Source organism: Myotis daubentonii, chromosome 3 (genome assembly GCF_963259705.1).
Source record: "Myotis daubentonii chromosome 3, mMyoDau2.1, whole genome shotgun sequence".
Classification (NCBI taxonomy): Eukaryota; Metazoa; Chordata; class Mammalia; order Chiroptera; family Vespertilionidae; genus Myotis; species Myotis daubentonii.
The window spans coordinates 201,511,359-201,533,850 of NC_081842.1; the positions used below are offsets into that span (position 1 = coordinate 201,511,359).

At 52.2% G+C, this 22,492-nt stretch overlaps 2 protein-coding genes across 15 annotated transcripts in view; one reads left to right on the forward strand and one right to left on the reverse strand.

The window, feature by feature from the left end:
• Nucleotides 1-12,311, reverse strand: part of PTPRU (protein tyrosine phosphatase receptor type U) — a 79,187-nt gene extending 66,876 nt beyond the window's left edge. For 10 of the 11 annotated variants that reach the window (XM_059690479.1, XM_059690476.1, XM_059690478.1 and 7 more), the window contains exon 1: nucleotides 12,122-12,311. In XM_059690479.1, coding sequence (XP_059546462.1) covers nucleotides 12,122-12,194 — 73 coding nt within the window. In that variant the 5' untranslated portion in view covers nucleotides 12,195-12,311. Of the gene's footprint in view, nucleotides 1-12,050 lie in introns of all 11 variants that reach the window. The other variant, XM_059690480.1, reaches the window with a different exon arrangement.
• A 9,283-nt stretch (nucleotides 12,312-21,594) lies between these two features.
• The window catches only part of MECR (mitochondrial trans-2-enoyl-CoA reductase), a 31,481-nt gene continuing 30,583 nt past the window's right edge, over nucleotides 21,595-22,492 (forward strand). Inside the window, exon 1 of one of the 4 annotated variants that reach the window (XM_059690484.1) lies at nucleotides 21,595-21,821. In XM_059690484.1, the coding sequence (XP_059546467.1) occupies nucleotides 21,649-21,821 (173 nt within the window). In that variant the 5' untranslated portion in view covers nucleotides 21,595-21,648. Of the gene's footprint in view, nucleotides 21,822-21,918; nucleotides 22,112-22,492 lie in introns of those variants that run through there. The other 3 variants (XM_059690485.1, XM_059690486.1, XM_059690487.1) reach the window with 3 other exon arrangements.

A 22,492-nucleotide genomic window follows, 5' to 3' on the forward strand; every position in this document is an offset into this window, starting at 1 on the left:
ACACACACACACAGCCCCACACTCAAATGTTTACATACACACAGCCCCACACTCAAATGTTCACACACACACACACAGCCCTGCACTCAAATGTTCACACACATACACACACACACAGCCCCACACTCAAATGTTCACACACACACACACACACACACAGTCCCACACTCAAATGTTTACATACACACAGCCCCACACTCAAATGTTCACACACACACAGCCCTGCACTCAAATGTTCACACACACACACACACACACAGCCCCACACTCAAATGTTCACACACACACAGCCCCACACTCAAATGTTCACACACACACAGCCCCGCACTCAAATGTTCTCACATACATACACACACACACACACAGCCCCACACTCAAATGATCACACACACACAGCCCCGCACTCAAATGTTCTCACATACATACACACACACACACACAGCCCCACACTCAAATGTTCACTCACACACAGCCCCACACTCAAATGTTCACACACACAGCCCCACACTCAAATGTTCACTCACACACAGCCCCACACTCAAATGTTCACACACACACAGCCCCACACTCAAATGTTCTCACATACATACACACACACACACAGCCCCACACTCAAATGTTCACTCACACACAGCCCCACACTCAAATGTTCACACACACACAGCCCCACACTCAAATTTTCACACACACACAGCCCCACACTCAAATGTTCACTCACACACAGCCTCACACTCAAATGTTCACACACACACAGCCCCACACTCAAATGTTCACTCACACACAGCCTCACACTCAAATGTTCACACACACACAGCCCCACACTTAAATGTTCACTCACACACAGCCCCACATTCACACGTACACACACACACACACACACACACACACACTCCCTTACTCCAGCCTAGTCCAAGCCTTAGGGCCACGGTCTCAACTGGCCTAGGGGCAGGGAGAAAACCAGGCCCCTCCTTGGGCACCCATCTCTGCCAGGACCTCCCAGAGAGGGTGGGCTTAATCAACGCAGGACCACCAGGAGCTCCCCCAGCATCAATTCAAACTGGCCCAGCGACATTCCTCAGCTAATCTCCCCAATCTGGCAGGCGGTTGCCTGAGCAACCGTCAGCCACAATTTGGGAAGGCAGGAGGATGGTTTATCCCCATCCGGCTGGGCTCTGGATGGGGCGGTGTAAGGGGCAAAACAACCTCTGCAGGAGGAGCCAGAGTGTGGGAGGGGTCTCCCTGGTGTAAGCCTGGTGTGGGGGTCTCCACCACTCCACTGCTTGTTTCCACAAGGTGCGTGTGTGCGTGTGTGTGTGTGTGTGTGTGTGTGCGCACATGGCTGTGAGACCGATAGCCTGATACCAACTTACAAGTACTCAAGTGGGAGGCAGGAGACCTGGATCTAGTTGCTTCTGAGCCTCTAACATCCTCTGTGACCATGGGCATGTGGTTTGCCCTCTCTGAACCCCTGCTTCCTCACTTATGAAATGCAAATGGGGAACCGGGTGACCGTGGATTCCAACTCCAGAACTCTGATTCCATTTGTGTGAGGATGCACGTGAGCACGAATTACTTGAGGGCAGAGATAGATACTATGGGGGAGAGGGAGAGTGGGCATGGGTGTCTCAAAGGATGGCCCCCAGGCAGTGTGCGGTGGAGCTGTGGTGTGCAGGTATGTGTTGCTGTGCAGAGGTAATGAGCATATTCAGTGATAAGCCTGTGCCCCGGGGGCGGGGGGGAGGGGAGGGGTGTTACTTGGCAGGGTGGAGGGGAGTTGTGCAAGTATACGTGTGTGCATGTGAGCGTGACCACAAGCATGTGAGCACCAGACTCCTCCCCACTAGACAGGGGATAGTGCTCTGTGCCAGCTGTGGCTGCCAGCGCTACCCATGTTTTCTCATGACCCTCAGTAAACAGAGTTTGTGTGCAATGAGATCTGTGTTCCCTCCAGTTTGTCAACAGAGCATTCAGTTCCCACGGGTGGCCCCAGGAGAAACAAAACTTTTCCCCAAAGATTATAAATGTAAGGGCTGGGTCACACCCAACTGCAGGCACAGCCCCAACCCAGACCTGGGGAACCCAAATACAACCCCAATGACAACACAGGTCTATTTGATCATCTGAAGGCACACCCCCATTCTAGGTAACCAGCCCAGCCCCGGAACCAACACGGGCCTCACCCCTGGACATTCTTGCCCAACCCAGCCCTACCCCAGGTTCTTCACACCAACTAGGCTCCATCTCAGGCCCGTCGAACCCCCACCTCCTCCCTTCCTGAGGTTAAGGACTGTCTCATACCTTTCAACCCCATCCTCAAACCCTGTGTAGAGTAGATGGTCCGTCGTAGCTGGACTTAGGATCCCTGAGAGTCTGACCCCAACCAGCTCACCTAAGGTCAAGGACCATGACTCCAGCCCAAAGACCTGACCTAGCCCACTTCAACTGCTCTCCTTGTCCAGATAAACATATCCAAACCTCAGCCAGGTCTCTCTGGAACTGCCCTCCAGAGCCCTGAATAATTGATGAGCAATTAATTAAGGGCAGGGCTGGCAGCAATATGTCCACCTTCTGATCACAGCGGATTGAGCATAGCTGCAACCAGGAAGATCACCCAGGGCCGGCCACCGGGACAGTAAGCTGAGCTGGTCCCCCTACAGCAAGCATGTCAAACATGCGGCCCGCCAGCCGTGAGTTTGACATGCTTGCCCTACAGCAGCCAACACAGAGGCCAGCCACAACATCCTTCATCTCCACTGAGGATAGAAGGAAGCCAACTACAGCAAGGGAAACAGGCCAGACCCACTCCCCATCTCCCTGATCAATATGTATCCCAAATCCCAAGGTTAACAGGAGGGCTGCCATGTTGGCAGTGTAAGGGAAAGGCACAGGGTGGGGCAGGACTCCATCGGGAGGCAAAGGACTGAATGGAGGGCTGTGCTGTGCGGAGGTACAATGGGCGAAGAGTGCACAGACCCCTGCATGCAGACACCCTGTATCATATAAAGCCACAGTACAGAATAGAGAGGCAGAGGGCTCCCTGTATCATATAAAGCCACAGTACAGAATAGAGAGGCAGAGGGCTCCCTGTATCATATAAAGCCACAGTACAGAATAGAGAGGCAGAGGGCTGCGCACAAACCATGTAGCACAAAGATCTATGCTTCCTAACAGTCCCGTGGAAGGAGAGGGCTAGGTAGTACCATGATGTGGTGTTGCTGTGGGTACGGGGCAGCCGCTCCACACAACTCAGAGGCACAATGCAGTTACACAACGCAGGGGAGCAGAGCACACGGCGTGCACAGAGCCCAGTACAGACCCCTGGAATGGCACCGCCCAACTGGCCAGCACCATGATGCAGCGTAGAGGTGCCTCCTCCCTCGTGGACGTGACCCAGAACTTCACAGAGGCAAGCGCACAGTGCAGTGCGATTGGAGGGTGGTGTATGGAGAGTGCCCAGGTGCTAAGTTCAAACCTTGCTAATTCTTCCCCTCCAGACTCTAGCACAGGGCCAGGCACATAGGTGCTCTCCGAATTCTCACAGAAAGGATGTGTCCAGTGTAGGCACAGAGATACAGGGAAGAGAAGGACACGAGCGATGCCAAAGGAACTGCTGGGTGTGGAATATAAGCTCAACACAGTCCCAAGGAGCAGAGTACCTGTAGACATGAGGGCAGGGGTAGAAACATGCACCAACATGGAATGCAGTGAAGGTGCGTGGAACAGTGAATTCAGTGCAAGGGCTCTGGGCCCTGATATCCAGTAGAGTGCGCATGACCCAACTGTGAGCAGGTACAGGGCAGGGTGTAGTCCGGGCAGTAACAGTACGTGCAGAGCTGGGTACTGTGAATGGGTGCTGTCCATAAAAACCCAGGCCAGTCCCCAAGCCCAACAAAGCGGCCCCCAGCTGCAGTGTACGTACAGGCCCCCTGAGCAGTGTGCAAGGAGGGGCAGAGGTGTGTGCAGGGATGGCATCCAGGCAAAGATGCTGTTCAACTGGGGCTGCCAACAGGAACCTGGGAGACACCACCAGCAGACACCTCAGTGGTGAGACCAAGAAAGGACGGGATTCCATAGGGAACAGTGTTACAAGGCAGTGGCGCAGTGCGAAGGGCTAGGCCAGGAGCAGGCAGACATGCCACACGACGCAAAGATGCAGTGCTGTGGTGGCATGCCATCTGTTGGCACAGCACAGTGGTGCATTGCTAGGAGCCATGCCCAACTCCTAAGAGAGTCCACAAGCCCAATGCAATAGTGACGCCCGAGAGAGTAACATCGCACAGAGGACAGTTGCAAAGACATAAGTGGCAGGACAGCTGTAGGATGGAGGTGCCGTACAAGGAGACAATGCAAAGGTGGAGTCTATGACACGCAGCCAATGCAATGCAGGATCCTGGCACGGCCATGCTGTGTAGGGCTGAGACGCAGGGCAGTGTGGTCCAGTCCTGAGGGGCTGGGCCCAGGAACCCCAGAGAATACACACTCCGAGCAGTCCAGGGCCATGATGCAGCGCAGTTATTAGCGTAAGGCAACGACGCGGCACATTGCGAAAGTGTGTGGGGAAGGTTGCACATGCTTCCCTGTGCTGCCCTGGAGAGCAGGGAGCCCAGAGCCCTGGAAAACTCTGGGCCTGAGCTCTGTCAGGGAGAGCGGGCTACCCCCCGGGTTAGGAGCCGTGTCTGCTCTGTGGGTCCCCTGTGCTCCAACCCCCAACACCGTCCGCCTCAGTGACTCTCCAAGGGCACAGGACGAAACCACTGCTGCCCAGGGGACGGGCAGCCAGAACTGAGCACACTGTCCAGGTATTTATCTCTGAGGAGGGCCCCAGCGCACTGGCAGGCAAACAATGAATTCAGATTCTGCTAAAAAGCTTTTGGACAATTAAAGCACAGCCCCTGGCCCCCAGCCCAGGGCAGAGCAGTGTAGGGCAGAGCAGGAGAGAGACAGAGAGGGAGACCCATTGGATTGGGCCCTGGTACAGAGTGGGCGGCAAGTTGGTGTAAACAGCGGGGTGGAAGTGAGAGGAGAGCCAGACCCAACCAATCTGGCTGATCACTCTTTACCCCTCCCGGGCCTGGACTTCATCAGAAGCCAAGAATGCACACTTAATAACAGCTAGTACTTACTAGTACACAGCGCTTACCATGGGCCAGGACCTGTTCTACACTCTGTATGTATGAAAATGGAATATACCCTCATAGCAACCCCATGCAGTGTGTTCTATAATTACCCCCATCTCACAGATGAGAACACTAAAGGCCCAGAGAGGTCAAGTGACTTGCCCAAGTGCTGAACGGCTAGCAGTGGTGGAGTCAGGATTAGAACCCAGATGATCTGGCTCCTGAGGCCATGATCTTAACCGCCACATTCTAGGTAAAACACATATTTACACACATGCACTCACATGTAAACACACACACACATACGTACATACATTCTGAGCAGGGCAATTCCCACCTTCTCAGAGGAGACCCACTTATCCTGTCCAGATAAGCTTCTGACACCTCCCAGTTGTCACCTCTTATCCCCCAGCTGTTCCAAATCCCCCTTCTCTCTATCCCTCATATGTCCCCCAACCCTCAGCTGTTCGCTCAATTCCTTGTCCCTTCATTCCCAGCTGTGCCCACCCCCCATGTATCTTCATCACTAGTGATCTCCCATTCCCCCCGGTGTCCCATCACTCCACCCCCAGCTGTGATCCTGACCATCACATATGTCCTGTGCCCCAACAGCACCCAATTTCCCCATCCACTCCTTCCTCCCACCCACTTCCACAGTCAACTCCAAAACCTCACTGACCACTCTAAGCCCCCTTTCTCCTCGTCCCTTCTGATTCACCACCAGGTCCTGGGCTCTGCACCCTGGGAATCTGCCCAAGACCTCCTGTCACAACAGCCTCTTCTGAGGTGTCCAACCCAGCCCTCCCCTAGCCATTCTCCAGGCTACGGCAGCCCCTGCCCAGAGCCAGCCAAGGGGGCATACCAGCCCCATCCAGGGCTGCCCTCTGGAGCTCCAGCTCCACCTGCCACCCCCACCGAACCTTCCCTGTGTACCCAGAGGCTCACATCAATGCAAACACGGAGTGGCACCTGCCATGTACAAGGCCCTGGGGATGGGAGATGACAGAGGCTCAACCCAGCCCTCAGGAGCTCCCAGCCCAGCCTAATGGGGAAGGAGACAGAAAACCAGTGCCAAACGCTGTCGCACGGCCTCTGGGAGAACTGACCCACTGTGCTGTGCCAGGAGGGCAGGGGAAGTGATAGCAGAGCTCAAGGAAGACTGGATGAGTAGGCGGGCCCCGAGGAGGGGGAAGGGGAGAGAGGGGGTAAGGAGGCAGAGCATATGCAAAAGTAGAGACATGTGAAAGAACCTGGGTTCAGACTGGCCTGGTGAACCTGGAAGACAAGGTATGGACAGAAAGGAGTGGGGTCGGGAGGAGAGGCCTAAGCATGAAGCTGTCATGGAAAGCAGGCGCTGGTCATGCAGGGCCTCGCCTGCCATGTCAGGGTTTGGGTTTTGTCCCCTGGGAGCTGGAGGGCCTTGAGGCCATGGCATGGCAGCATCCTGTGTCTGCCTGAGAGAAGTCATGCAGGTCTCAGGGCAATGGAAGCATTGGAATGCTGGTGGCAGAATAAAGACCAAGGAGGGGGCAATTGCAATAGTCCAGGCATGAAATGATGGAGCTGGCGTCATAGGTTCAACCAAAGCGTCTTCATCAGCTGCTGAGTGACGGGCAGCAAGACCCAGGCCCTTCCCTGGGGTGTCCAGGCCTCATGAAGATGCTGCAGGCCTCGCGCTGCTAGACCAGCACTGTCCATAGAGCTTTCTGCTGTGCAGACATGTTCTCCACCTGTGCTGACCAATATGATAGCCACTAGCAACGTGCGACCCTTGAGGACTTGAAATCTGGCTGGTGAGACTAAGGGACTGAGTTTTTATTTCAATGAATTTTAATGAACTTAAATTTAATAACCACATGTGACTCCGTGGCCATCATGTTAGAGAGTGCAGGGAGAGACATGTCCATCGCTACAAGGAAGTTCTACTGGAATGTGCAGCTCTAAGCTGACTAACCACGGAGAAACCAGGCCTCCTCCAGAGGCTCCTGGCCTTGGGGTCTAAAGGAAAGTCTGGAGGCAAGACCCAGGGAAGGGGGTGTCAGAAGCTGAGCTGACACAGTCCCAGTTCCTGGTCCACATGCACATCCCTTTCCTGGAGGCATACACACCTAAGCATACAAACAGACACACCGACCACGGGGCACCCCATGGCCAGACTCACAAACACCGGATAGTCCAACACATGTGTAGCCCATTGCTGGATACAGGGGTACCCCAACCTCAGATATCCAGACACTTTCGTACCCCCAACCCAGACATCCAGGCACTTGGACAGCCCACAGCTGGACACAACACAAACACCCTCCTGCACTTGGACACCCATTAGCCTGAGGACTCCCAGACACCTGGATACACCCACCTCCGGTTACAGAGACGCTAGGATATCCTTATGTTGGCACACCCTGATCCTCCACATCCTGGCACGGGGAGACCCACACTTACATACTGAAACACAACCCACCCAAATAGCTCTGCACCCAAACTCCAAGAATTTAACCTTTAAATACCCGGATACCCTAGCATCAGGCTCCCCCAGGACCAAAGCAGCTGGTCGCCTCCCTACTCCACACTCAGAGCCTGCCACACAGAGTAACCAGATGGCTAGATACCCTGACAGGCCACACATGTCCTGTGCCCTGGGCTACAATCATACAACCACAATCATACACACACACATACATCCTCCCCACTCTGACTGTCCAGATGCCAGAATCGCACCTGCACACACCTCAGCAGGCCTCACCCCACCTGCAGGGGTCACCACGGGGAGCAGCTCTCCTCGCCTCCCTCAGGCTCACAAGGAGCCAGGACAGAAGCTGAGACCTGAGGAAGAGTCTCCCCTTCCTGAGACAGGGCCCTCCCCGCCTCTTCCCCAGACAGTCTCACTGACGGTTGGGACTCAATGCCTCTCACCAACTGCCAGGCCTCCAGCACAAAGGCCTGTCCACTGACAGGCCTGGCCAGCTGCTGGGGGTGGGGTTGGAGGGAGGTCGGGGACAATGTGGGAAACTTGGAGGAGGGGCTGGCAGGCAGAGACCTGCTCCCTTCCTCTCTCCCAGGGACTTAAGCTCCTCAACTCACAACTCCCAGATGGCACTCTCTACCTGGCCTTTTCACACACAATATCATCCCCCAACAGAATTTTCTAGATTCCTGGAGGGAAACCTAGTTCGTTAATCTCTACTTTCAGTGGAATCACTGCGCCCCCATCTGGCACCTCCAGCTCAGATTTTGACCCACTGGACTTCATTCATTCTTTCACGCCATATATATTTTACTCAGCATGAGTAGCCAGGCCTTGTGCCTGGCACTAAGGATTCAGAGGTGAACTCAATTCACAGAGCTCGTGGTCTGAAACGGAGAATGGACCAATAAGCAATAATCACAATAATTACTAATGGTATGGAAAAATCCAATCAATCCCCACCTTCCCTTCCTAGAACAGGGATAACCAAGGAAGACTTCAGGGGCGATGTGATGTCTAAGCTGAGGCCTGAAGAAGGAGCAGGAGTTCACCAAGTAAAGAGATGGAGTTATAAAGTGCAAAGGCCCAGAGAGGAGAGGGAGGGAAAGGGCATGTAGGGGATACTGATAAGTGGGTCAGGCTGGCCAGAGCATAGGGCGGAGCATAGGGCACAAAATGAGATGAGGCTGGACAGGCAAGCAGGGCTAGAGCAGGCAGTGAGGCCAAGGGAAAGGGACTTAACCCGGAAGGCAATGGCGAGCCTTCAGGTGGTTTCAAACCGAGGTTCCAAACATGCAGTTTTCATTGTAGGGAGATCCCTGGCACCATGGAGGGAGGGGTAGAGGGAAGAGACTGGAGCCTTTTTGCAGTTGAGAGATGGCTGAGGATGGAGAAGAGGAGACAGGCGAGAGAGATTCTGACAGTGGGTAAGGGTAGGGTGCATCAGGATGCAGGAAGAGGGCTTGGAGGAAGGAAGGGGGCCGAGGGGGGAAGGGGCACAAGGTAACCCTGCAAATCTAGCTTAGCTGGCGAAGGCATGGAAGGATTTCATGCCTGGAGCAAGCAGGGTGCCCACCCTGGATTTTCCCTGACACCTGAGCAGGGCAGGAGGCTGCCCATGAGCTCAGCACCCCCCACTCTGGCTACGCTGGGCTTCCTGCCGAATCCCCTCCCCCAGGCCCAGGGACATGGACCAGCTGCCCAGACAAGATTTTATTGCCCAACCTGAAACCACTGGGCAGCCTCTCCCTCATTCCTGCTGTCCACAACCCTAGCAACCAAAAGGACAAAATGAGCTAGCACGCAGAGGAATAAATTACTGCCAGATTTACATGGCGGAGAGACATCACACACCCAGCCTTAGGAGGGGAGGAATCAGGAGGCATTCAGGCAGCCGGGTTGAGACTGTACATAGATTGGGGGCCAGGGCTGATCTCACGCCTTCTACTAAGAGCTTCTGAATGAAGCTCTGACAGCAAGTAATACCGACAAGGGTGCCAGGATCGTAAGAAGTGAAGTGACCTGCCCAAGGTCACAAAAAAATAGCAAGTGGTGGAGGCAGAACTTGAACGATGCCCCCGAGCTTCCATTCACAGCCCCTGGGACTCTGTAACAGTTCTCAAAACCATCTTTTGTTCCCTGGCATTCACAGACAGAGCCTTACTTTACAATCTTCAAGGTCCATTATTATGATGCCCATGAGGCATAGGCGGAAACTGAGGCCTGAAGAATGGAAGTCATTTGCTCAAGGTCTCACTCCCAAAACTTCAATTCTTGACAATCCTCCAGGATTGTCAGCAGGACAATGCCAGCAGGAATTGGGGCACCTGAGGATTCTTGGAATCAAGGTATTGCACCCCTTGGGTTTAATCTCAGGACAGGGGAGGGGGACAAAGTTGCTGCGGTCCATGGAGGGGGGAAGGGGGAGGATAGAAAAGGAGGTCTCCAAGACGAGGTCAAAGCTAACGCTGTGCCAGGCGCCCGGGCCTCAGGGCTAGTTCCCAGGTCTGAGCCTGAGGCAGGGGGGTCCGTGGAGGCCGTAGAGCTGCGTTCTAAGGCCTGAGAGGACAGCGGGGCCGTGAACTCGATCCCGGGGAAGCCTGTTCTCGGAGCCGGGGCCGGGAGTAGTCTCCCTCGGGACCAGCGACCAGCGCAGAGGCGGCTCAGCACGTGTTGATCCGGCACCGCGCGCTGACCCCTGCTCCGGCGTCTCCCTGTCAATCTGCGGGCGCAGGAGCGGGGGAGGGGGGGCAACCAGGCTGGAGCCGCCCAATCGATGGGAGTAGGGGAGGCTGAGGCCCCTAGAGGAGGATCGCCTACCGGCGCCCCAGGGGAGGGGTCAGGAGCCACTCTGCTGGAGGGGGACACAGTCTGGGATCCAGGCCTCAGGGAGGGATGTGGGGGTTTTCGGAGAGCGGGGACACACACACACACACACACACACACACACACACACACACACTGTCCACAGCACACATGGACCCACAGGCACAAGCTCCAGATATGCACGTCGATATCCGATCACACGTACACCTACACACACACACACACACACACACACACACACCGAAAGACCCAGACTCCGAAACACACCCGGAGACGGCGCGATCGCTCAGCACAGAGGCACATGGGCACACTCGGTACACGGCGGGGCTGGCCTGGCCTGGCCGGCGGGAGGCCGCACGAAGTTGCGGGGTCCACCCAGGGAGTGTCCCGGGAGACCCCGTCCGCGGCGCCTCCGGGAGCAACCGGAGGGGGAGCCGTCCGGGGCGAGAGCCAAGCCCTGCCCTAGCCGGGACGTCGCAGCCCCGCCCGGCCCGGCCCCCCCAGAAGCGCCCGCCGGCTCGGCCCTCCCCGCTGCCCTCGCGTCCACCTCCCGCGCCCAGTTCTCCCCGCCACCCGCCCGGCGTCCCGCAGCCCTGGCGCCGCCTCGGCTCAGCCAGCGCCGCGCGGAACTTGCGAAACAACAAACGGCCCGACATGTCGGAGTCTGCGGCCGCGGGGCCCCTTTCCTCCCCTCCCGAGCCTGCGGCCGGCGCGACCCGGGAGGGGCGGTGGAGACGCGCGCGGCAACTTGTTCCAGGCCCGCGCGCCACACACGCACACACGCGGGGAACACACACACACACTCACACACACACACACACACTCACACACAGACACACACACACTCACACACAGACACACACACTCGCACATCCTGCCGCTGCCCCCTCGGGCGGCCTGGGCCCTGGGCGCACACTCAGCCACGGCCAAGCGCGCACCCCACTCCCTACATTCTTAGACACGCAGCCAGCGCGCACGGACACACTCACACTCACACTCACATCCGCTCCAGACACGCTCCTGCACACGCATTCCCGGCACACTGGGCATTCACTCGGACCCACACCGCCCCGGGCGAAGCACACCACCAACCCCAGACACTCCCACACGTACCCACCGCGCACACAGCGCACGGACACACACGTTCCGGGCCCGTTCCCACGCCTTCACACACGTACATAGATCTCACATGCACACACACCACACACTCGCTGGCGGAATCCACAGAGCACTCCCGGTCACAAGCGTAACACAAACACACAACACATTGTCAGACACACAACAAACAGCACTCCCTGACGCGGCACACAAAATGCAAAACAAATGCAACACATAGCAGATACAACTCCAGCCACACAACCAAACTCAGACGCACACACAACAGACACACAACCGACTTGGCTGCACAAACACTGAACACTGGCGGACACACACCCTCAGCGCATACCCAATGCCTCAATGCACTCAACGTTCACCCCAAGGAACTCGTGGATACACAACACACACGGCACCGTTTCTTGCACACACATCTCATGGATACACAACGGTCGCCGGCACAGGATCCCGTGAGCACAGGATCGCACACCCAACACTCAGACACACACAGGGAGCGGGCTCCGAACGCCCGGTCACCCAAAACTCACACTTTCTTCCGAGCTACGCCACGGCCCGTGGACTCCGCAGGGCAAGCTCGGTGCGACCGACGCGCACTTACCTGCGGGAGTCTCGGTCTCCGGCGCACAGAGCTGGAAGGTGAGCGCCAGGACCAGAGCCTGGGCGCGGGCCATGGTGCGCCGCCTTCTGCCCCGGGCCCGGCGCGGGGGGCGCCACCGGAGCCCGAGCCGAGCCCGAGCCGAGCTAGAGCCGGAGCGAAGCAGCACAGCGCGGAGCGGGACTGGCGCCGAGTCCAGAGCAGGAGCCCAAGCAAGCGGGGCGCTGACGTCAGGCCCGGCCGCGGGTTCCGCGGTCTCGGGGCGCCCCCTGCTGGTAGCCTCCCGTGTTGCCGCCGGATCGGGTCTCCAACTGCCCCGGCGCGCCCCTCCCCCACTCCTGCACCCCGCGCCTGGAGGTCGGAGGCTGGGCCTGGGCACCACCCGCTCTGCACTGAGCTGGCACCCACATTCGCAAGCAAGCGCTCTCGCTGCCCACGCCTACCTCTCACACGGCGCTCTCAGGGACAGAGACCCAGCGACACCCTGCGTCCTGTGGGATGTCTGTTGCTTTCATCCCCCCTATCTAGGCCCCTCCAAATGCGCATTGGTACATACTTTCAAGGACAGGAAGCTCATCGCCTCACTTGAGTGAGTGGTTGGGTCTTTGGAATGCTAACTTTTAGAGTTGTCATAGTGTTCATTATCCTCTTAATGTCCACGGGCTCTAGTTTTGTCCCCCTTTCATTTCCGATCTTAGTAATTTGCGTCCTCCTTTTCTTAGTTAGCCTGGCTAGAGGCTTGCGGAGTTATTCACCTTTTCCAAGAACCAGCTTTCGGTTTGGTTGGTTTTTCTCTATTAATTTCCTGCTTTCCCTTTCACTGATTTCTGCTCTCGTTTTTATTATTTTTCTTCTACTTCCTGATTGGATTTAATTTGCTCTTTTTTTCTAGTTTCCTAAGGCAGAAGTTTAGATGGTTGATTTTAGATCTTTCTTCTTTTCTCATGTATACGTTCGGTGCTATACATTTCCCTCTAAGCACTGCTTTCACTGAATCTCACAAATTTTGATAACTTGTGTTTCCATTTTCATTTCGTTTTCTTTTAGTTCCAAGCAGTGGGGTTTTGTTTTTTTAATCCTCACCTAAGCACATGCTTAGAGAGAGGGAGGGAGGGAGAAACATTGATTGTTCGACCAGGAATTGAACCAGCGACCTTTTAGTGCACAGGAGGACACTCAACCAATTTAGCCACTCTGGCCCGGCTATTCCAACGTAGTTTTACATTTCTCTTGAGATTTCTTCTCCATGTGCTGTTTAGAAGTGTATTATTTAATCTCCAAGTATTTGGGGATTTTACAGCTCTTTCTGTTATTGATTCTAGTTTCATTCCATTGTGGTCTGAGAGCAGTCATTGTATGAGTTCTATTTTTCTGAATTTGCTGATGTGTGTTTTATGGCCCAGAATGTGGTCCCTCTTGGTGAATATTCCAGATGAGCTTGGGAAGGACGCGTGTTCTGCTGCTGTTGGGTGGAGCCGTCTATAATGTCCTCTATATCCAGTTGACTGATGATGTGGAGTTCAACGATGTCCTTACTGATTTTCTGCCTGCTGAAAATGTTCATTTCTGACAGAGGGATGCTGAAGTCTTCAGCCATAATAATAGTGGATTCATCTAGTTCTCCTTGCAATCCTGGCTTTCAGAAACTTCTTTTCCATTCTGCGAAGCCCACCTCCCTCACTAACTCACACTGTTTCTAATCTACACACTGGCTACACAGGTTAAGTATTATTTGGGCTTCTACACAGTATAGGCCCGTAAAAGCCCTTGTACAATGACCACTAACTAGTTGTCCATGACTTTGTAAGACCAGACACCTTCTATGTGCTTAACCCCAGTGGACTAACTTAGTCTTCACCCCTATTATTCCGACTACACAGTTGAGGACATGGAGATACAGAGAGACCGGACTTTTCAAAGGTTATGCATTAGTATGCAGCAGCACCAGCATTTGAATCAAGGCCATCTGGCCTGAATTGAATTGGGGCTGAGACCTGCCTTCCATCTGGAACAAATCAACAAATACTGGATACTGATTCATTTATTCAACAATTGCTATGAGTCCAAGTGGAGATATAAAACAGACAAAAATCCCTACCCTCATGGAGCTTATATTCCAATGAAAAAAAAAAAAAACACAATAAAAATAAACAGCCAAAACCAGCAAATGTCCTGGTATATGAGACAGGAATATACCAGAGAAATGGGAGTGAGTCTGAGAGTGAGGGGGAAGCAGATTGTTGCAGTTTTTTTTTGTTTGTTTTGTTTTTAATTAAATCTTTATTGTTCAGATTATTACATTTGTTCCCTTTTTTTCCCCCCCATAACTCCCCTCCTCCCAGTTCCCGCCCCACCCTCCGCCCTCACTCCCCACCCACTGTCCTCATCCATAGGTGCACGATTTTTGTCCAGTCTCTTCCCACATCTCCCACACCCCTTTCCCCCCCAAGAATAGTCAGTCCATTCCCTTTCTATGTCCCTGATTCTATTATAATCAACAGTTCATTCTGTTCATCAGATTATTTATTCACTTGATTCTTAGATTCACTTGTTGATAGATGCATATTTGTTGTTCATAATTTGTATCTTTACCTTTTTCTTCCTCTTCCTCTTCTTAAAGGATACCTTTCAGCATTTCATATAATCCTGGTTTGGTGGTGATGAACTCCTTTAGCTTTTCCTTATCTGTGAAGCTCTTTATCTGACCTCCAATTCTGAATGATAGCTTTGCTGGATAAAGTAATCTTGGTTGTAGGTTCTTGGTATTCATCACTTTGAATATTTCTTGCCACTCCCTTCTGGCCTGCAAAGTTTCTGTTGAGAAATCAGCTGACAGTCGTATGGGTATTCCCTTGTAGGTAACTGAGTTTCTTTCTCTTGCTGTTTTTAAGATTCTCTCTTTATCTTTTGCTCTTGGCATTTTAATGATGATGTGTCTTGGTGTGGTCCTCTTTGGATTCCTTTTGTTTGGGGTTCTCCGAGCTTCTTGGACCTGTAAGTCCATTTCTTTCACCAGGTGGGGGAAGTTTTCTGTCATTATTTCTTCAAATAGGTTTTCAATATCTTGCTCTCTCTCATCTTCTGGCACCCCTATAATTCTGATGTTGGTACGCTTGAAGCTGTCCCAGAGGCTCCTTACACTATCCTCGCATTTTTGGATTCTTTTTTCATTTTGCTTTTCCGGTTGGATGTTTTTTGCTTCCTCGCATTTCAAATCATTGACTTGATTCTTGCGCTCCTCTGGTCTGCTGTCGGGCGTCTGTATAATATTCGTTATTTCAGTCCGTGTGTGCTTAATTTCTAGTTGGTTCCCCAATATAAGATCGAGGGTCTTATTAGTTTTCGTGTAGATCTCATTAAGTTTATCGGCAGCTTCTAAACAGTTCTTGAGAGACCTTAAAAGTGTGGTTCTGAACTCTATTTCTTCCATTGACAATTTTGTCCTGTTTCTTTGTCTCCGCATTTTGTTATGGTTCCTTGGTGCACCCCCTAGTGGTCTTTGTTCGCAGTCTTATAGATAAATCTTGATTGTTGTAGCTAATTCCAGGGAGGGTTTGACCTCCAGGCCAAGTGGCTATGAGAATCAGCTGTGTCAGCAGTGAGAGAACTTCTGTCCTCTAGGGAGGTGCTAATCTAGCCTTTGCCTGAGGCTATCCGGCAAATGCCTCTGTGCAGGGCGTGGGCAGGGCGGGTCGCACAGGATCAACAGGGTGGGCCTGAGAGAGCAGTTATGGCGGCTCTCAGTCCTGTCCCCAGGGGCTCTGCCTCTCTGAGTCCCAGCACCCGCTGCAAAGCTGGGAGAGAAAGCTGCACTCGCTCTGACCGAAGCCAGACAGTCCCGCTTCTCCCGTTTGAGTCTGGGTCCCTAAAGACTCGCCCGGATCTGGAGCTCAGAGTCTGCGACTCCCTCCCGATTGAAAACGCCAACCGCGCCCTCCGCCGCCAGCCCGCTCCGCGCACTCCGCACCTCAGAATTTGACTTCAGCACTGCACCTCCTCTGAGTGTCCGTATGCGTTTCTCTTTCCTCCTAGTTGTAGGACTTCCACTCAGCCAGCATTCCTGTGGTTCTGGGTGATGTCCGTTCCGTGTTTTAGTTTCACTTTTGAAGTAGTTGTTCAAAGCAGCAAACTCCGGCATTAACCTATGCCGCCATCTTGGTTCTCCCCTGTTGCAGTTTTAAACAAAGCACCTACTCTATGGCCTATTCATTATTTGTCTCCACCCCTAGAACATCAGCTCCCTAAGGGCCAGGACTCTGCCACGTATCCCACTGCCTGGTACCTGATATGTAGTTAGTGCTCAATAAATATTAAATTCAATAATTAATATAGACATTGTTCTTGCCCTCGCAAACATTTTAGAGGGAGAGACCAATAGCAAACATGGAAATCAATATCTAATTACAATCTGAGATGTGTGCTCTAAAAGAAATGATTGAGTGTTGTGATACATAATTGGATGGGGTGGAGGGATCTACTTTACTTAAGATAATCGGAGGGATTCCCCGAGCAAGTGATGTGGTGACATTTGAGCTGACACCTGAAGTATGAGAAGGAGCTAGCCTCACGCAATCCCTGGCGAGGAACACTGCTGATGGAGAGAACAGCCTGTGCAAAGGCAGAAGCTGGTGGGTTTGGGCAGCAGAGAGGCCAAGGGGGCTGAAATGAGAGGGGAGGAAAGGGGGCCAGGGCAACTGTAGAGGCTGGCAGGCCCTGCAGGTCATGCAAACAACTATGGGCTAAACCCTAAGAGCAGTGAGAAGCCATTGAAGCATTAAGCAGAAGAGCAAAATGTTCTTATGTCTCTTTAAAAGAATAATAATAGCCCTAGCCAGTTTGGCTCAGTGGATAGAGTGGACTGAAGGGTCTCAGGTTCGATTCCAGTCAAGGGCACGTACCCAGGTTGTGGGCTCGATCCCCAGTAGGGAGCATGCAGGAGGCAGCTGATCAATGATTCTCATCATTGATGTTTCTATCTCTCCCTCTCCCTTCCTCTCTGAAATCAATAATAATATCTTAAAATAATAATAATAACAATAATAAGTCCCCTGATCAGCCAAATGGAGAGCAGACTGAGGAAGCAGAGACCCCTGGGCCTGGGCAGATGGGTCTAACCAGTGGGCAGTGACATTGAACAGAGCCTAGCGGTTCAAGGTGTATCCAGGCCTTCCTGTGCACTGCCTCTGCTCCCTGCTGGCTCTGCACTGATGTTGGCACAATTGAGGTTTCTGTGGCCTGCAGGAGAGGCAGGACTGAGGACTCCTGGGCTCTACGTCTCTTCCCTTGTGAGCCAGGAGGTGGCCAAAGAGACAATAGGCAAGGACCAGAGACAGAGAATTAACCAGATAGAGAGTCACAGGGAGTAAGATAGAAGCAGGAAAAGGGAGATGGGGACGAAATGAAGAGAGAGAAACTGGAGCAGAGAAGAGACAGAAAGCAATACCCAGAAAAGTACTACTCAGAGAGCATCAGGTACTCGCCAAAGGTCACATGGCTAGTCAATAGTGGGCCCGGGATTCAAACCTAGACCTGACTGATGCCAAACCCCTCCACTCTCGGTGCAGGGGAAGCCTACAGGGCAGAGACTGTGATGGAAGCAGAAAGAGCACAAGCAACAGGTGGACAAATGAAAAGAGAACATTCTGCTTCACTTGAAAAAGACCACAAACTTCTATAATCCTAGAGAGAAGAGGGAAGAACAAGAAAAGTCCTGCCCTGGAGTGACCCAAATCTAAGGTAAAGGAGACGGCACCACAGGCAGGGCCAGGCCATGAGGAAATTCAATTACTTTCAACTCATGGAATATTTATGACACCTGCCCCATGCCAGGCCCCATATTGGTGCTGGCATCAGGGAAATACACAAAACAGAGTTCCACTCTTGCCTGGAGGGGGAAATGGGCACATACATAAATAAGAGACTAAAGGTGGCAACACCTGTCCAGAGAAAACACAAAGGCAGCAGGAGTTGACTCAACCTAGGGTTTTGGAAAATAACATCAGAGAAATTATATGTGAACCTGGAGTTTCCCAGGTAGGCAGGGCAGGGAAGAGCATATCAAGCAGGAGGAGCAGGTTGAATGAAGGCCCGAGACATGGAAGTTCTGGGAAAGGTGGGTATCAGGTACGGGTGGATCATGGGCTGTGCATGGTCCAATAGCTGGAGATAAGACAGTCTGGGAGACCTAGTGCAAAGTTCTGGAATGTGAGGCCGGAACAATTGGACTTGAACTCCTAGAGCAATGGTTTTCAAACTTGCCCCTTGAGGAACCCGGGTGTTCCTCAAGCCAAATTGGGGGGGGGGGGTTACCACTGAATTAAAACCAGTCATATTTTTCTAATTTGCAAGAAGGTAGATTAATTACAATGAATATAATTTTTTGTTGTCGTGTTAAGGTGTTTTCCCACATACATTTTTCTGAAGACGTTAGTATGTGTCAGTAGTGTGAGAGAATGCTAGAATTAGCATAGAATCAGAGCTTTGTTTACAATTTAAAGTTTAATATATCAATAGTTCATGGTGTTTTACAAAGAACTGTAGCTTCTGGTTCCCCCTAAAGGAATTGGGGAGGCAGAAAGAAGAGAGGGGATCTCTTTTAGAAAGAAGGCTGCTGACACCGTTCAAACAAGAGCCAATGGCCTGAACCAAACGTGATGACTATCAGGATGGGTGGGGCCTGAGTCCAGCTCCAAGGAGAGAGACCTGCTGGGTGATTTTCCCGGCTTCCTGGCTGGGCTGTCCATAATTCAGAGGAACTAATTTGGTAGAGAAGATAATGTCAACAGCTCAAAGTCACCTAGGGAGTCTTACAACAGACATCGACCTGTGTGTCACTGTGAAAACAGAAGATAAGCAAGACTGGGTATTGTGTGTGTGTGAGTGGGGGAGAGAAAGAGAGAGAGAGAGAGAGAGAGAGAGAGAGAGAGAGAGAGAGAGAGAGAGAATGCGCTGTGGGGGACCAAGTGTTTCCCCCATGATGGGACACCAACTTTCTCTATAATAAAAGCAAGTACAGACACTTTGTGAGCATGAGCTATGGGCCACACCATAGTCTGCGTGTTTTACATGTGACATTTCTCATTTAGTCTTCACAATAACGCCCCAATAATATTCATCCAATGCTCTCATGTGCCAAGCATTCTTGTACTAAGTGCTTCAAGTGAAGTGAATAATATCTCACTTGATCCTCACAACAGCCTTGAAACAGACACTATTATTTCCTTCATTTCAAGGATAAGGAAATGGAGACACAGAGAGGCCAAGTGACTTGTCCAAAATCACTTTGAAGTGGTTTTAGAAAGTGGCTGAGCCAGGACTCAGTCCAGATTTGCCAGAATCCAGCCCTGCACCCTTCATCACAGCACTTAGCTTTCTTCTCTTCCTCAGAGGAAAGACTCTGAGTTAAAAAGCTTCAGGTCAATAAAACCCAAAGAAATGAACTCTTATCCCTCACAGACCTGCCTCGGTGTTTCTCGAAGCCTGTTTCCTGGGCCACCTGTGTCCGAATATTCTTAAGAGCTTGTAAGAAATGTATGTTCCTGATCCCTCCCCAAGATTGTAATTCAGTAGGCCTAAAATGAAACCTCAGGTGGTTTTTAGGCATATTGAAGATTTGGAGTCATAGGACTGGCTTCATCAGCACCTTCTCCAAGATACCCCACCCTGCCCCCATCCCAGACATGTCTCCGTGACTCCACCTGTGCCCTCTCTCATGTTAACGTCAACTGGGTTTTAGGTATGCTCGTGTCTCCACTCCACCAGAAATGTGAAAAATATGATCTAGTGTCTTTATTGGGCTACATCTTTTTACAAAGAACTTTGTCCCATTTAATGCCTTTCTACACTGAGCATTTTTATTTATTTATTTATTTATTTTAAATATATTTTATTGATTTTTCACAGAGAGGAAGGGAGAGAGATAGAGAGAGTTAGAAACATCGATGAGAGAGAAACATCGATCAGCTGCCTCTTGCACATCCCTCACCGGGGATGTGCCCGCAACCCAGGTACATGCCCTTGACCGGAATCGAACCCGGGACTTCTCAGTCCACAGGCTGACGCTCTATCCACTGAGCCAAACCGGTTTCGGCTTTTTATTTATTTTTTAAATATATTTTTATTGATGTTTTTATAGAGAGGAAGGGAGAGGGATAGAGAGTTAGAAACATCAATGAGAGAGAAACATCAACCAGCTGCCTCCTGCACACCCGCTACTGGGGATGTGCCCCAACCAAGGTACCTGCCCTTGACTGGAATCGAACCCAGGACCCTTCAGTCCCCAGGCCGACGCTCTATCCACTGAGCCAAACCGGTCAGGGCTACTCTGAGCATTTTTAGAGAGGGCCCTCCTCCTTGTGATCCTTCCCTTATACCCGAACACACTTAGCATTTTACAAGGTGCTCTCCTATCCATTAAACATTATTCTATTGTTCATCCAATCCTCACAACAATCTTTTTAAAAATACTTTTATTGATTTTTAGAGAGAGAGTGAGAGAGAGAGAGAGAAACATCTCTGTGAGAGCAAAACAATTATCAGCTGCCTCCTGCATTGCCAGGATCAAGCCCTGCAACCCAGACATGTGCCCTGACAGGGAATCGAACCAGAAACCTTTTGGTGCACAGGAGGATGCCTAACCAACTGAGCCACAATGGCCAGAGCCCTCACAATAATCTTAAAATAGGAATATTCTCCTCCTTATACCTATGAGGAAAGGCTCCGAGTTTCAGTCACTTGCCTAAGCTAGGAAGTGGCAGGGCTGGGATTTGAAGCTAAATCTTCTAACTCCAAACCCAGTATTCTTGCCTCCACAGCAGCTTACATGTACTCAGTGAAGTAAGCTTTGCCTTCCTATGCTATGAGAAGATAGTGGGGATTAAATGAGATAATGCCTTAAATGGCCTGGCACAGTGAGCACTCGATAATAAATGGTGGGGCCCAGCCCCCGTGGCTCAGTGATAGAGCATGGACCTATGAACCAGGAGGTCACGGTTCCCTTCCCGGTCAGGGCATATGCCCGGGGTTACCGGCTGGATCCCCAGTGTGGGCCATGAAGGAGGCAGCCGATCAATGAATGATTCTCTCTCATCATTGATGTTACTAGCTCTCCCTCTCCTTTCCTCTCTGAAATCAATAACAAAAATTTTAAATAAATGAATGAATGAATAAGTAAATAAATAAATAAATAAATGGTGGGGAGGAGAAATGGTCGGGGGAGGGGAAATGTCTTCCCCAAAATCAAACAACAATTGCAGACTGCAGACATAGCTTTAGGCCAGTCTCGGACGCTCCTTGGGAGATCAACTTTGGCGGGCTCGAAATCTCCGCGACTCCCGCAGGTCCCCGCACCGCGCGTCCCTAGCTCCCCTCGCAATCTCCCCAGGCGCCACCGCGCGGGCAGCGGAAGAAGGAGATGGCCCTTTAAAAGGAGCGAGGGGCGTGGTTACGGGGCGGGGAGGGGCGGGGCTGGCGCGCGGTCGCGGGAAGTTGACGTCTCCGGGGCCTCCGGCTCTGCGATCCCCGCGGTGAGCATGTGGGTCTGCGCGCTGTGGGAGGCGCGGACCCCGGCCCTGCTGCGGCCGAGGCTGCTCCCTGCCTCGGGCTGCCGCCCGCCCGCTGCCGCCTCCTGCTCCGCGTCTGCCGAGGGCTCCCGGGTCCGGGCGCTGGTCTACGGCCACCACGGGCACCCGGCCAAGGTCGTCGAGTAAGAGACCGCGCCGAAACGGGGCCGGGGGACTGGGATTCTTGTAGGGGTTTCCGACGGGCTGTGCAGAAGGGAGACTGGGAAGGGAGAGACAGCGTCCAGGGAAGAAGGTAGAGAGTAATAGGACCGAAGCTGGAGCCCAGGGTATGTTTGGTAGCTCAGAAAGTCCGCGTTTCGAAGAAGTTGAAGATCGAGAGGCACAAGCATAACTGTGATAGTGGCTGACGTTATTGATGGAGTGCTGTATATGTCTGGCAATCCCTGTGTAAATCGTCACAACCACCTCTGGGGTAGGTACTTGATGTAGCCCCATTTTTCAGATGGGGAAACTGAGGCATCAGAGAGGTAAAATCACTTGCTCAAAGTCACACATCCAATAAGTGGCAGAGTTGAAATTTGAATCCAGTTGGACTGACCGACCCACCCAAGTTCTTTCCTTCTGTTATTTTTTGGAGGGGGCGTTCAGAATACTTTTACATCCATTTGGATCTTCACTTCTCAATACAGTAGGTCAGAGATCACTGTTTCCATTTTACAAAGGACAAGGGACTTGTCCGAAGTGCTATACTAATACAGATTGGAACAGGGCCAGGAATCCATGGCTTCTGACACCTGGTCTCGTGTGATTTCCTGTCCACTGTGCTGTGTGCCTTTAGCTACAAGTGCTCCTA